General features: G+C 44.2%; 1 protein-coding gene across 3 annotated transcripts in view; it reads left to right on the top strand.

Moving 5' to 3' along the window:
• The window catches only part of IFT88 (intraflagellar transport 88), a 169321-nt gene that overhangs the window by 90033 nt on the left and 65301 nt on the right, over positions 1-13987 (top strand). For all 3 annotated transcript variants that reach the window (XM_081083541.1, XM_081083542.1, XM_081083543.1), the window contains 3 exons: positions 7899-8007; positions 10319-10469; positions 11051-11166. In XM_081083541.1, coding sequence (XP_080939667.1) covers positions 7899-8007; positions 10319-10469; positions 11051-11166 — 376 coding nt within the window. The remainder of the gene's footprint in view (positions 1-7898; positions 8008-10318; positions 10470-11050; positions 11167-13987) is intronic.

The following is a 13987-nucleotide window of genomic DNA, read 5'->3' as shown; positions in this document are numbered from 1 at the left end:
GAGGGACAGAAGGGTACACATGATCTTCCCTTCAGTTCTGCTGGAGAGAGGAGCTCTGAGGACCGGAGCTGCTCCATGCCCAGAGGAGGTGGGTGTGGTCAGTGGCTCTGTTACAGAACTTCTTGCCAAGCAGAGACCTTACCCAACCCACAGGAACCTTTTTACTCCAGAAAACAGAAACAGCCAGTTCCCAATGTGCATGGGAAAACCAGTGTCCCCTCCTGTGCACAGTGTCCTGATGGGGTGACGGGGGAGGTAGGCGAGGGGAGCAGTGCAGAGTTGTTAGGCAGCTGGAGTGGGAGTGGAAAGGCCATGAAATGTCCACAGTCCTGGCTGTGCCCACGGCCTGGGCGGCTCCTCCAGGCCCTGGCTGAGGGATTAGGGCTGATTCTCTCAGGAAGGGAATATTCTATGGGTGAAAGATTTACAGGCTCAGGGTTGGCCGTGTGTTAGTTTGGGGCAAATCCCTCAGCATTCCTGCTGCCAAACCCTCAAACGAATGAGCCAGAGGCACCCCTCACCCCCAACACCCCTTCGTGGACATTTTAGCATCTACGTGATTTTTAATCCCTTCAGGGAGACTTTCTATCCTGCAGTCCCATCCCACCCCACTGTTGCTGTTTGTCTGCCAGCTGGGTCGAACATCAAGGGGAAAGGGGGTTAATACTCACTGAAAGACTACTGATCCTACCGGGAAACCAACCTATTTACTGTACTGTTGTAAATATCATACCCTTTATATCCTGTATATTGGCTTCTTTTAAATAAATTGAAATGTCTTAGAAAAAAAGAAGAAGAAAAGGCAAGGCAGGGCAGGACCCAGAAGACCCAGAAGCCGCCTGATATGGCAGTAACTCTATCCGTAAGCACTCTGAAAGTCAGTGGCATAAATGCAACAATTAAAGGACAGATTATGAGGGTGAATCAAAAACAAAACCCACTTTAAATATAAAGACACATATAGATTAAAAGTAAATGAATTAAGCTGCAGCCTGTTTTGCTCAGTGGATAGAGCATTAGCCCGTGGACTGAAGGGTCCCAGGTTTGATTCCAGTCAAGGGCATGTACCTCAGTTGCTGGCTTGATCCCCAGTCCCTATCAGAGCATGTGCAGGAGGCAGTCAATCAATGTGTCTCTCCCTTTCCCTTCACTCTCTCTAAAATTCAATGGAAAAATATCCTTGGGTGAAGATTAACAAAAACAAAATAAGTGGATTAAGAAACATTAAAGAGATTATAAAAAAAATATATTCCAAATTCTGTTAGTTGTATAATGATTATGTTTAAATTATTAACACCTAAGAAATTGGGTGAAGGGTACATATAATATGCTGTAATATTTTATAGTTTTTTTAGATGTATGAGATTATTTCAAATTAAAATATTAAAAAATTTAAAAATTAATAAAATATTAATTGAAATGTATCTGCATTACATGAAAAATCTCCTAATTGCTCCTAGCATAATTTATTAAATTGCGCTAAAATTTACAAGGGTTCAATTAAAAAATATCTTAATTCTAAATGATAGAATAGAAAATATATAATAGTGCAGTTATAAGCACTTATCTGAAAATACAAATTTAAAGAAGTGAATTTAAAGAAGGGATTAGCCAAAGAAAATATATGCACAACCCATGGACACAGACAACAGTATGGTGATGGCCAGAGAGAAGTGGGGGGCAAGAGCTGGGTAGAGGGGGCAAAAGGGGGGAAATAGGGACATCCTATATAATAGTAATAAAAGGCTAATATGCACATTGACTGAATGGCAGAATGACCGGTTGCTATGATGCGCACTGGCCACCAGGGGGCAGATGCTCAATGCAGGAGCTGCCCCCTGGTGGTCAGTGCGCTTCCATATGGGGAGTGCCACTCAGCCAGAAGCTGGCTAATGGCTGGCCAGCGCAGTGGTGGTGCCAGGAGCCTCTCCCACCTCCGTGGCAGCACTAAGAATGTCCAACTAATTGTTTAGACCTGATCCCTTGGGGGCCTAAGCCTTTAGTCGGACATCCCCAAGGGCTCCCTGGCTGCTAGAAGGATGTCTGGCTGCAAGCTTAGGCCTGATCCCCTAGGGAGTGGGCCTAAGTCGACAGGTGGACATCCCCCAAGGGGTCCTGAACTGTGAATGGGCATAGGCTGGGCTGAGGGGACCCCCTCCCCCAAAGTGCACAAATTTTTGTGCACCGGGCCTCTAGTGAAAAGATAAATAGAAGACAAAAACGGTTAAGCTAAAGAAACAAAAAAATAGAGTAAAAAAAGGAAAGAGGCAAATAAGAGATATGAAAGAAACGAGAGGAATGAGGGAAAAAATAATATTAAAGCAATAAAATGAAAATAATGGGAGAAAAAAAATAAAAAAACAAGACAAAAAACCCCAACCACGTAATGTTTGTCTTAGCCGATTTTAGTGCCTACTAGGATTTCCCTTTGGGTCCTACTCTTATGTTGTCTGAGGCTGACTATTTTGTATGCTGATTTCAGACCTCCTAGCAGGTACCTTTGTGCTAGCCAGTGTCAGAAGCTGTCCAAGTTTGTCTCTCAGTGCCCTATTCAAAGCTTCAAGCAATCCACAGCTTGTGGCTGCCTCCAGTTTTTTAGCAGCACAGGTCCCTAGGCAGATCAGCAAATGTTCAGACTTAAGGAAATATGGTAGGTGTGTTCCTAGACTATTTTCCTGTCCTCAGCGAGGTGGAGTCCCTCTTAGGCCAGCTGGTGGGGTCTGCTGTAAGCTAGGAGTTTGTATCAGCTTTCTTGTGAGAAAAGTGCCAGCCAGGTTCCCAGAAATGTGGGGGGAATATCCCCACCCCCAAGCCAGCCATTGACAGTCACTGAGACTACTGCCCCTTGAGACTGCTGTCTCCTCAGCAGGGGTCAAGATACAGGGTGGGAGCACTAGATTACAGAAGGTGGTGCTAGTGGGATTCCTTAGTTTGGGGTGAGTTGTGTCCCGGAGGGCAGGTATTTGACTTTCCCTAAGCTTCTGCTGCTGGGAAGGGCTTGTGCCTCTCAGGAAAAATGGCTGCTGCCATATGAGGTGGGGGGTGACTCAACACGGGTATCCCTGCAGCCTCCCTCCTTATGACTCTTCCCTACTCCTTCCACACCACCCTCCCTTCAACAAAGCCTAGGGTGAGTCTTTGGGAATGAAACTCCTGTGTGCCAGCCCTTTTAAAAAGCGGCTTTGTTTCCAGACAGCTCAGCTCCCTGGGTGATAAAAGCCCTGGCCACTAGTTGCCACATGGGTGACTGTTCCCAGCTCTGGCTCTCCATGATGGGGAGCCCTGCCTGGGGTCCAGGCCTCTCCCCTCTCTGGGGAATCATGATCACCCTTGGCCTACTACTTCTGGGTGCTAGGCCAGCACCTCTCGTGTCCCCTCCCTTCCTACCAGTCACAAGGTGGTTTCTGCCCTTCCTTGGTAAAAAGTCTCTTCAGCCAATCTTCAGCTATATTTCAGGGTGAATATTCCCCAATTTAGTTTTAATTCCAGTGAGATTCTGGGAGGAAGTGGGAGAAAGATCCACCTATTCTGCCACCATCTTCCAACCCCCTCGGGGATGTGCCCCGGTTTTTTTGGTTTTGGTTTTGCTTCTTGCACTTTGTAATTATCTTTCCTTTTTCTCTCTCTCTTTGCTTAATGAGCTCCAACTCATCATGAGAAGAAGTTGACTTCCTTATAACAAAGAGTTAAAAAGAAGACTCTTGGATTATAGGTTATTTTAATGTAATTAATGATTCAGACAAAAGCTGTGTACCTGTAAAATTTACAGAGATATTGCCATATTGCCCTCTAAAAAGACTTTTCCACCCTGGCCATGTTTCTTGATGGTTAGAGCATTGGCCCACACACTGAATGGTCTTGGGTTTTATTACCTATACCTAGGTTGAGGTTCGATACCTGGCCCTGGTCAGGGCACATGCAAGAGGCAACCAGTGGATGTGTCTCTTTCACATTGATCTTTCCCTCCCTCTCTCCTTCCCTCACTTCCTTCTTTTTCCCCTCATTTCCATTCTCTCTAAAAATCAATGGAAAAAATATCCTCAGGTGAAGATTAAAAAATAAATAAATAAAAATAAAGCTTTTCCAGTTTCTAGTTCCACCATGGTGTATGAGACTGACTTCCCAAAGTCCTACTAATACTGCATATTATCCTATATAATAATAGCATAATATGCAAATCGACTGGAATGGCAGAACGACCAGTCGCTATGATGTGCAAAGACCACCAGGGGGCTGACACTCAATGCAGAAGCTGCCCCTAGCCCGAAGACCCCAATCGCCTGATCAGGGCCTGTCAGCCAACCTCTTGATGCCTCCTCCCAGCCAACAGGCCCCAATCGCCCAATGGGGAACAGGGAACTGGGAGTGGGTGGCAACGGACACAGGCGGCATCAGGCCAAGGTAGTGTGAGTGGGGCCCCGATTGCCCCACCAGTCACCCCACACACACAGGGCAACCGGCGGGGGGCAGGACTGGCTGCTGGCAGCCAGGGAAGATAGGCCCTGATAGCAGGCCAGGCCTAGGGATCCTACCCATGCACGAATTTCATGCACCAGGCCTCTAGTAATTAAATGTTTGCCAAACTGATAGGTATGGGGGAAATCTCATTTTCTTTTTAAATATGAACAATTTCAAATATAAAAAAATTATACTGAAAAAAATAAATGCCCGTGTACCTACTATCTATCCTATTTAATAAAAGAGTAATAAGCAAATTGACTGTCACTTCGTGATAAAGATGGAGGCGCCCACAGCCAATAAGGAGGGAATATGCAAATTGACATGACAAAGATGGCGCAGAGTGGGCGGGGGTGGGGGGGTTGGCTTCCTCCATCACCCCAGCAACCAAGGAAGCCAAGCCAGCACAGCGCGCGGGCAAGGGACTTGGCTTCCTTGGTTGGAGGGACAGCCACCGTGGTGGGCCAGATTGACGTCCTCCTGGCCGCACCACAGGGGTTTGTGGATCTGCACAGCCACAGGCCTCCAGTGCGTGCATCCTCTCCTCCCCCCCAGCATGTGAACATCCCCAGCACGCTGTCACCCACACGTGCCTGCAACAGTCCCAGACCATGGCGCACGCAAGTTCCTCCCCCGCCCCTCCCCTGCACTTCCATCAACCCCAGCATGCCTAAGTTCCCCACAGGACATGCGCACATCCCCTCCGGCACACTCACATCCTTTGGAGAGTGTCTCGGTGTTCTGGGTGCTGGGGTTGGGCGCCTGTGAGGTGACAGAGGGCAGAGTGGTGACGCCCTGTTCCCGCGGAGGCCAGTGCAGTGATGAGATCACCTCCATGGGGCTAATGCAGGTGCTGAGGTGGGAACAGTGCAGACAAACACACCTGGTGGGTGCGGGCGGCCCTCGCTGAGGTGTCTTCAGTCAGCGTTCAAGATTGGGAACCCAGAGGAGGTGAGGAGTTCTGTCCTATCAGTGAAACAGTGGGATAGTCGGGGCGACTGCAGAGGAGGAATGTGCACTTTGGGTGCCCTGACTGAGCCTCGCTCACGTGGGTCCTAGCGCACTCCTGCCAGGCAGCGGGTGACAGGATGTACTTTTCCGAGTTAATGAGAGAAAACATTGATTCTCCCACTGCCTGTGAAGGTGGAAAGTGAAGCGGGGAGACATGCAGGGAGTGAGCGAGGTTCCCTCTGGGGGTTCCAAATCCACTGTTGGTTCCTTTCACCACTGACTAGAGATATACAGGGTGTCCCCCCAAAATGTATACACACTTTGAATACCTGCTAATTCCAATGGTTGTAAGCATGAAAAGAAAGAAACAACAATGGAGCTGTCATCTGTTAAAAGCAGGCACACTCCAGCAGTGGGACATTCCCTGAGGGGTCCCAGATTGGAGAGGGTGAAGGCCAGACTGAGAGGCCCCTCTCCAACGCCCCCCACACACGAATTTCATGCACCAGGCCTCTAGTATTTCATATATTTTAACATTTTGTAATATTTATTTCAGATTGTTTTTAATTAACAAAATGACACCAGACCTGAAAACTCACCACCTCATTCCCTTCCCTCTCAGAGGACACCTGAAATGAGTGCATTCCTCCCTGTCATGAGTTTGCAGTGTTGCATACATAGTTCAATGCAGTACTATGTCTCAACTCGGGTTATTTATGAAGTTTGCTTTCCAATTTTCTTTTTCCTGCGTTTTGGGATGTGTGTGTGTTTTATCCTCTCTTTCTCGCTGTGACTTTTTCTCTGATGTTTGAGTATACTGCTGTGTCCTCATGTTCAGGAGTGTGCAGCTGAAGCTAAGCAGGAGCTCCAAGGCATGAATGAGGCTGTTCGCGGGCCACCTGCCACAGGCCATTTATCTGACCTGTCCAATCGGGGATCTGCAGATCTCTCCCCCAGGGAAGACTGGAAAAGGAAGCCCTAGCTGGGCCAAGAGGAAAGGAGGCAGGGGGAATTTACAATTTAGGTGGTGTTAAGGAGAACCTCCCTGAGTAGACATTTACAGTCATGCTGGAAGGTAGGGAGGGTACTGCCTCTTGGGCATCTGGGAAACTAACATTACTGACAAGTGGAGAGCAAAGGTCTCCATGCAGGAGGTGGCATGCCTTGGTATATATTTATCCTCTTTATACATTTCAAATACTTGTCCTAGTTCATTGCTTGACTTTTTAATTTCTTTTGTCAAATAGAATTTTTCTATTTTTGTATACAAATTTTGCTTTTTGAAAATATGTGGCACCCTAACCGGTTTGGCTCAGTGGATAGAGCATCGGCCTGTGGACTGAAGGATCCCGGGTTCAATTCCAGTCAAGGGCATATGCCAGGGTTGTGGACTTGATCCCCAGTGGTGGGCGTGCAGGAAGCAGCCGATCAATGATTCTCTCTCATTGATGTTTCTCTCTCTCTCTCCCCCTCCCTTCCTCTCTGAAATCAATAAAAATATTTTTAAAAAAGAAAATGTATTCAAATATATTTAAAAAGAAAGAAAATATGTGGCTTCACTTGCTTGTTGCTTTACAAAGTCCTTCTTTTCCCCAAGATTTTCCTATTTTTTTTGTAGTTTTACAGCTTTGTTTTTCCTGTTTAGTTTTAAAATAAATTTTCTATTTATTCAAAATAGAAATAAATTGAAAATGGGAATCTACATTTTTTTCTTCATGCATAGTCAGTTGTCCTGGCACCATATTCAACTAGTCCCTTAGTCCTCATTAATTTTAAATGCCCATTAACTAAATTCTGTAACTGAGTCCATTTCTAAATTGTTTATGCTATTCTATTAATCTTTTTACCTCTTCCTTTTTCTACCACACTTTACCATCACTAAAACTTTTTGGTGTCTGCCAAATACTAGTAGAACATCCCTGCTCCAACTTGTTCTTTTTTTAAAATTTTTTATTCATTATTTTTTAAAGAGAGAGAGAGAAACATTGATTTATTTCACTTATTTATGCTCCTTGTTTGTGCCCCAGCCAGGGATTGAACCCACAACCTCGGGACGATGCTCCAACCAATGAGCTACCCAGCCAGGACCCAACTTGTTCTTTAAAAAAAAAAAATTGACCCAAGCTGGTTTTGCTCAGTGGATAGAGCTTCTGCTTGCAGAGTGAAGGGTCCCAGGTTCAGTTCTGATCCAGGGCACATACCTTTGGTTGCAGGCTCATTCCCCAGCCCTGGTCAGGTTGCATGCAGGTGGCAACCAATCAATGTATCTTTCTCACATCAATGTTTCTCTCTCTCTGTCTCTCACCCTCCCTTCTACTCTCTCTAAAAATCAATGGAAAAATATCCTTGGTGAGGATTAACAACAACAAAATAACCTGTTCATCTTTATTTTTTCTTCTGGATGAATATTTACATATATTTAAAAGTTCATTTTGTTACTTTGAGAAAATTCCTTATAACTTTTCTTTTTTTCTTTCCTTCTTTTTAAGGCCTTACCTATAAGAAGCTAAACCGGCTTGACGAGGCTTTGGACTGTTTCCTGAAGCTTCATGCAATCCTGAGAAACAGCGCTCAAGTTTTGTACCAAATAGCCAATGTGTATCTTACATGAAAAATTTAGGGATCATTATTAATTCATTCAGTTGGTAATTGTGTACCAATTATTAAGTAAGCTTAACCAAGTAATTGAGGATAATATTTTAAAACCTAATAGATTAATATGTAATAAAAATATTTTTTGAGCAATCCTGTTTTAAAGGATCATTTGCATTGTAAGAGGAATTATTTAAAGGTTAAAACTATTATTAATTTTTAGAAATAATCATTAAAGTAATGAGTATAATGTGTTGAGTACTCATAAGCTAATTATCAAATGTAAATTAGATAGTTTACAATGTATTAACTCTGAGTTTTAGAGGATTTTTTTGAAGCAGTAACTAATTAAAAGGAAAATATTGTTTATTATTGATTAATACTATTAATTGAATTTGAACTTATTCTTTCTGTTCACTCAGTAGTCTACTCATTGACTGTGGGCTGTATGTGCCATATTTTACTTAGGATTCAGGACCTGCTGAAATATAAAACATTTCTCTCCTGTCACTTTCTTCTGCAACTCTTAGCTTTTCTGTAGTTGATTTTTTTCCCTGCTCTTGGTTGGAAGAGGAGAAATCTGTTAATGTTTTTAATGTCTTTGACACTATTTGAAAAAAAAAACTTTAATTTCTCTTCTTATTTTAAAAACTAGAGGCCCGGTGCATGAATTCATGCACGGGTGGGGTCCCTCTGCCTGGCTGGCGATTGGGGCTGATCGGGGCCAACTGGGGCCAGCCAGCCAGCGGGGAGGGACCGAGGAAGGTTGGCCGGCCTTGGGGGGGAGGGACTGTGGGAGGTGGACCAGCCACAGGAGGTTGGCTCTGGGAGCGCACTGACTACCAGGGGGCAGCTCCTGCATTGAGCGTCTTCCCCATGGTGGTCAGAGTGTGTCATAGCGACCAGTCGACAGGTCATTCGGTTGTCTGGTCATTTGGTCATTTAGGCTTTTATATTTAGAGATAATAAGCTTTGAAAACTTTGGGAAGGATTAAAATTTTATGAAGGTTTAAGTTATTATCTTGATATAAACTTTATGCAAATACATTTAGAAAAAAGTATATTATGAAGTGTACCATTAAAAATTTTGTTAATCCTCACTTGAGGATATTTTTTCCATTGTTTTTCAGAGAAAGTGGAAGGAAGGGAAGAAGGGGGAGAGAGAAAGAAAAAAATTAACATAAGAGAGGCACATCAACTTGCTGCCTCCCTAACACACCCTGACTAGGGGTGGGGACCGAACCCTCAACCCAGGTGTGTGCCCTTGACCAGGAATCGAAAGTGCAACTCTTTGGCACATGGTTTGATGCTCTAATCACTGAGAAATACCAGCCAGGGCACCATTAATAAGTTTAAGTAGTATCTGGCATATTATTGGTAGAGTAGATTTAAAAATTTTTATTAAAATATTTAGTTGTAGAGCAAATTACTTAATAGTTATTTCTTTTAGCCTTTTTGTTTTGTCTATTTAATTTCTCTGAAATTGCCAGTATCATGATCAATTTGGACCTAGTAAAGTAATTGATATGCTTAAGGCTATTTGAATATATTTCCTTATTTTTGTGTATTCCTTATGGTATCGCATTTTTCATCATTAAAAACAGGAGACTCTTATTTTTCAAAAAAAAGGATTAGAATAGGTGTGAACAAGGTATCTGAGTGTATGCAAAGGACTTACTAAGCACAAAAAAAGAACTCCCTATGTGGGGCTCATAATCTAATTAGGAAAACTCACAGGAAAATACATGAAACTATGCCCTGAATATGTTGAATGTGTTACAAGAGATAGGATGGTTGAATACGACACTCGGGCATTTTATTAAGGACAAACTTTGGACAATGCTTTGGAAATCGATACTATGGATGGAAATGAGGCAAAGGAAAAGCCAAGTGTACATATGGAACAAGAGTCACGTACAGTGCTGCTCCATTTTTCGTTTTCATCCCTAAGGAAATCCAGAATAAATAGTATTAGGTAGTACATCACTATAGCCTAGGGCAGTGGTCGGCAAACTGTGGCTCGCGAGCCACATGCGACTCTTTGGCCCCTTGAGTGTGGCTCTTCCACAAAATACCACGTGCAGGCGTGCATGTACAGTGCCATTGAAACTTCATGGCCCATGCGCAGAAGTCGGTATTTTGTGGAAGAGCCACACTCAAGGGGCCAAAGAGCCACATGTGGCTCGCGAGCCACAGTTTGCCAACCACTGGCCTAGGGAATCATTTGAATCATTTTTGTTGTAATGTTATTTTTAGGTTTGCTTATTGATCAGTGAATTCAGAATAACTGTGTTATCCTTAACTGAAATTGTCCAAGATATGAATTAATGGAAGATCCCAATCAAGCTATTGAATGGTTAATGCAGCTGATCAGTGTTGTTCCAACTGATTCTAGAGCTCTGTCTAAACTAGGAGAATTATATGATAGTGAAGGAGATAAGTCGCAAGCATTTCAATACTACTATGAGGTAGGCGGATAATCTTTCCTTCTACTTTTTAGCTTTTATGAATTGTTTTATAAAATGCAGTGGCCTTTAACTTACAGTTTTTTAAATTGTTGATACTATTACAGATGTCCCCCAGTGTTCCGCCCCTTTACCCACCTTCTACCAGCCTCTGCCCGCCTCTCTCTGGCCATCACTACACTGTAGAAATGTTTATTAGTTTTTAAATGAATAATAATTTAAAATTAAACATTTGTGGAATATAAAGTTGTTTATTAATTTTAATAAAAAATAAAATTAGTACAGACTCATTTTTCTCAACACATGATTTTCATGTCTTTTTTATTCTATTACATATTTAATTTGACTCAGATTATGTATCAGTACATAAAAAAGATACAGATAGTCAAAAAATGTGTAAAACAAGTCTTGTTTTCTAAATCTTGTATAGTTTCAAAATCTTTTGAAGTGCATATGACAGCTTATACTTCTTTTATTAAGAAATTCTATACTGGATACATTAATCACTCAATAGGTAAAATGTCCAAGAAGTAAATCATGCATTGCAACTGAAGTTGTCTTGTCATGTTCTGTATTTTCTCTAGTCATACAGGTATTTCCCTTCTAACATTGAAGTCATTGAGTGGCTTGGAGCCTATTATATTGACACCCAGTTTTGTGAAAAAGCCATTCAGTACTTTGAAAGAGCTGCTCTTATACAGTAAGTAACCATATTTATGTTTACGTTTAATTTAATGTCTCCTGATGGGATTTTATTTTATTTATAGAATTAGAATCTGATAGACACATTAAGTTCATGAACAAATATTAATGAACATTCATTATTTCTATTTTCTTGTGTTATGTTCCATTTTACTTGGTCTTTATTGTGATAAATATATTTCCTTTTTATGCAAATGTTTTTAAAGTACTGCTTTAAAATACTTTTCTTTATGTATTTTTCTTATTGATATCTCAGCAAACAAGTATTGTTTCTTTATCAGCCAGAAAAATTACTATCTCAAAATAGTCACGGGATATAAAGTACAGCATAGGGAATGTAGTCATAACATTATAATTACTATAGATGGTGTTAGGTGAGCACTGGAAATATCAAAGAAGCACTTAATAAATTATATGATTGTCTATCTACTATGCTGTACACCTGAAACTAATACAAAATAATATTGAATGTAAACTGTAATTGAAAAATAAAATTTTTAAAGAGAAAAATAAAGTTAAAAAAAGAAAAAGAAAAAATTTCTTTTACTTCCCCAGAAAAAAAGAAAATTACTATCTCAGTTCTAGAACAAAGTTTCATTTCTGAAATAAGTTTCAATTTATAATTGATATACATTGTATATTAAAAATTAAACTTCTAAAGATATCTTTAATTTTCTATCAGTGTTTTGTACATGTATGTTTCAAAAATAATTGAAATACTAGTATATAATACTAGGGGCCTGGTGCATGAAATTCGTGCACTGGGTGTGTGTGTGTGTGTGTGTGTGTGGGGGCGAGTGTCCATCAGCCCAGCCTGCACCCTCTCACATACTGGGAGCCCTCAAGCGTTGACCCCCATCACCCTCCAATCGCAGGATCGGCCCCTTGCCCAGGCCTGAAGCCTCCGCCAGAGGTGTCAGGCTTGGACAGGGGACCCCAATCTCCCCCTGATCACTGGCTCTGGCCCCCGCCCAGGCCTGAGGCCTCTGGCCCAGGAATCATGACTGGGCAGGAAACCCCCATCTCCCTCTGATCGCTTGCTCCACCCCCCGCCCAAGCCTGACGCCTCTGACCCAGGCTTCAGGCCTGGGCAAGGGGACCATCATATCCCCCCAATCCCCGGCTCAGCCCCCCACCCAGGCCTGATGCCTCGGCCAGAGGAGTTGACCCTCATCACCCTCCTATCACCAATCACCGGATCGGCCCCTTGACCAGGCCTGAGGCCTCCGGCAGAGGTGTCAGGCCTGGGCAGGGGACCCCCAGCTCCCCGCGGTTGCAGGCTCCGCCCCTGCCCAGGCCTAACACCTCTGGCCTAGGCGTCCGGCTCGGGCAGCGGGGACCCGCAGCTGCAGCAGCCCCACGATCGTGGGCTTCGCTTTAGGCCCAGGCAAGGGACCCCTAGCTCCCGGGACTGCCAGCTTCGACCGTGTCCAGCTCCCATCGCTGGCTCCACCCCTACTTCCTGCTATCACTGGCCAGGGCGGCAAAGGCGCCTGATTCTCCGATCATGGCTGGGGAGCAGGGCAAAGGCGGCCCCAGGGCCGCCTTTGCCCTGCCCCCCAGCTCTTAGCTCCCCCCTGGGTTTCCGATCACTGTCAGTGGCAGGGGGCTTCTTCCTGCTTTCCCTTTCGCCTCCCTGCATTGTGCCTACATATGCAAATTAACCTCCATCTTGTTGGCAGTTAACTGCCAATCTTAGTTGGCAGTTAATTTGCATATAGCCCTGATTAGCCAATGAAAAGGGTATCGTCGTACGCCAATTACCATTTTTCTCTTTTATTATATAGGATTCTGCTTTGTATTTGGCCAAATTTAATTTTAACATTAAATATGACTTTGAATCATTTGAATGATAAAGGAATGCTTAATAATTTGAGTGATCTCTGTGTAGAATTTGTATTATATAATTAATTTTTATGACATTTGTTTCACTAAACATTTTGAGAATTATAAAACAAAAAGCATAGGGGGATAGCTTTAGCTTTAATTATATGCTCTAAATATAGCTGCAGAGATAATGCATTGTAACTTTTTTATTATACTTAACTATAGGCCCGGTACACAAAAATTTGTGTACTCCGGGGGGTCCCTCAGCCCGGCCTGTGCCCTCTCACAGTCTGGGACCCCTCGGGGGATGACCACCTGCTGGCTTAGGCCTGCTCCTTGGGGGATTGGACCTAAGCTGGCAGTCAGACATCCCTCTGGCAACCCGGAGCCCTCGGGGGATGTCCACTTGCCAGCAGGGAGCAGGCCTAAGCTGCAGTCGGACATCCTTAGCGCTGCTGAGGAGGTGGGAGAGCCTCCCACCACCACCGCTGTACTGGCAGCTGGCAGCCTGGCTTGTGGCTGAGCAGAGCTCCCCCTGTGGGAGCGCACTGACCACCAGGGGGCATCTCCTGCATTGAGCGTCTGCCTCCTGGTGGTCAATGTGTGTCATAGTGACCAGTCATTCCCAGTCGTTCTGCTGCTAGGGTCAATTTGCATATTACCCTTTTATTATATACGATAGAGGCGTGGTGCACGGGTGGGGGCTGGCTGGTTTGCTCTGAAGGGTGTCCCAGGTCAGGATGGGGGTCCTGCTGGAGTGCCTGGCCAGCCTGGGTGAGGGGCTGAGGGCCGTTTTCAGGCTGGCCACATCCCCTTCAGGGTGGGGGGTCCGGCTGGGGTGCTGGCCAGTCTGGGTGAGTGGCTGATGGCTGTTTGCAGGCTGGCCAAGCCCCCCAGCAGGGACCCTCACCCCCTGAGGGTGTGGCCATCCTGGGTGAGGGGTTGATTGCTGTTTGCAGGCTGGCCATGGCCCCCAGCCACCCAAGCTCCCA

Source organism: Myotis nattereri, assembly GCF_964212035.1.
Source record: "Myotis nattereri genome assembly, chromosome: 2".
In the NCBI taxonomy this organism is placed as follows: Eukaryota; Metazoa; Chordata; class Mammalia; order Chiroptera; family Vespertilionidae; genus Myotis; species Myotis nattereri.
The sequence above is the reverse complement of the archived record's forward strand: the minus strand, read 5'-3'. Positions and strand labels throughout refer to the sequence as shown.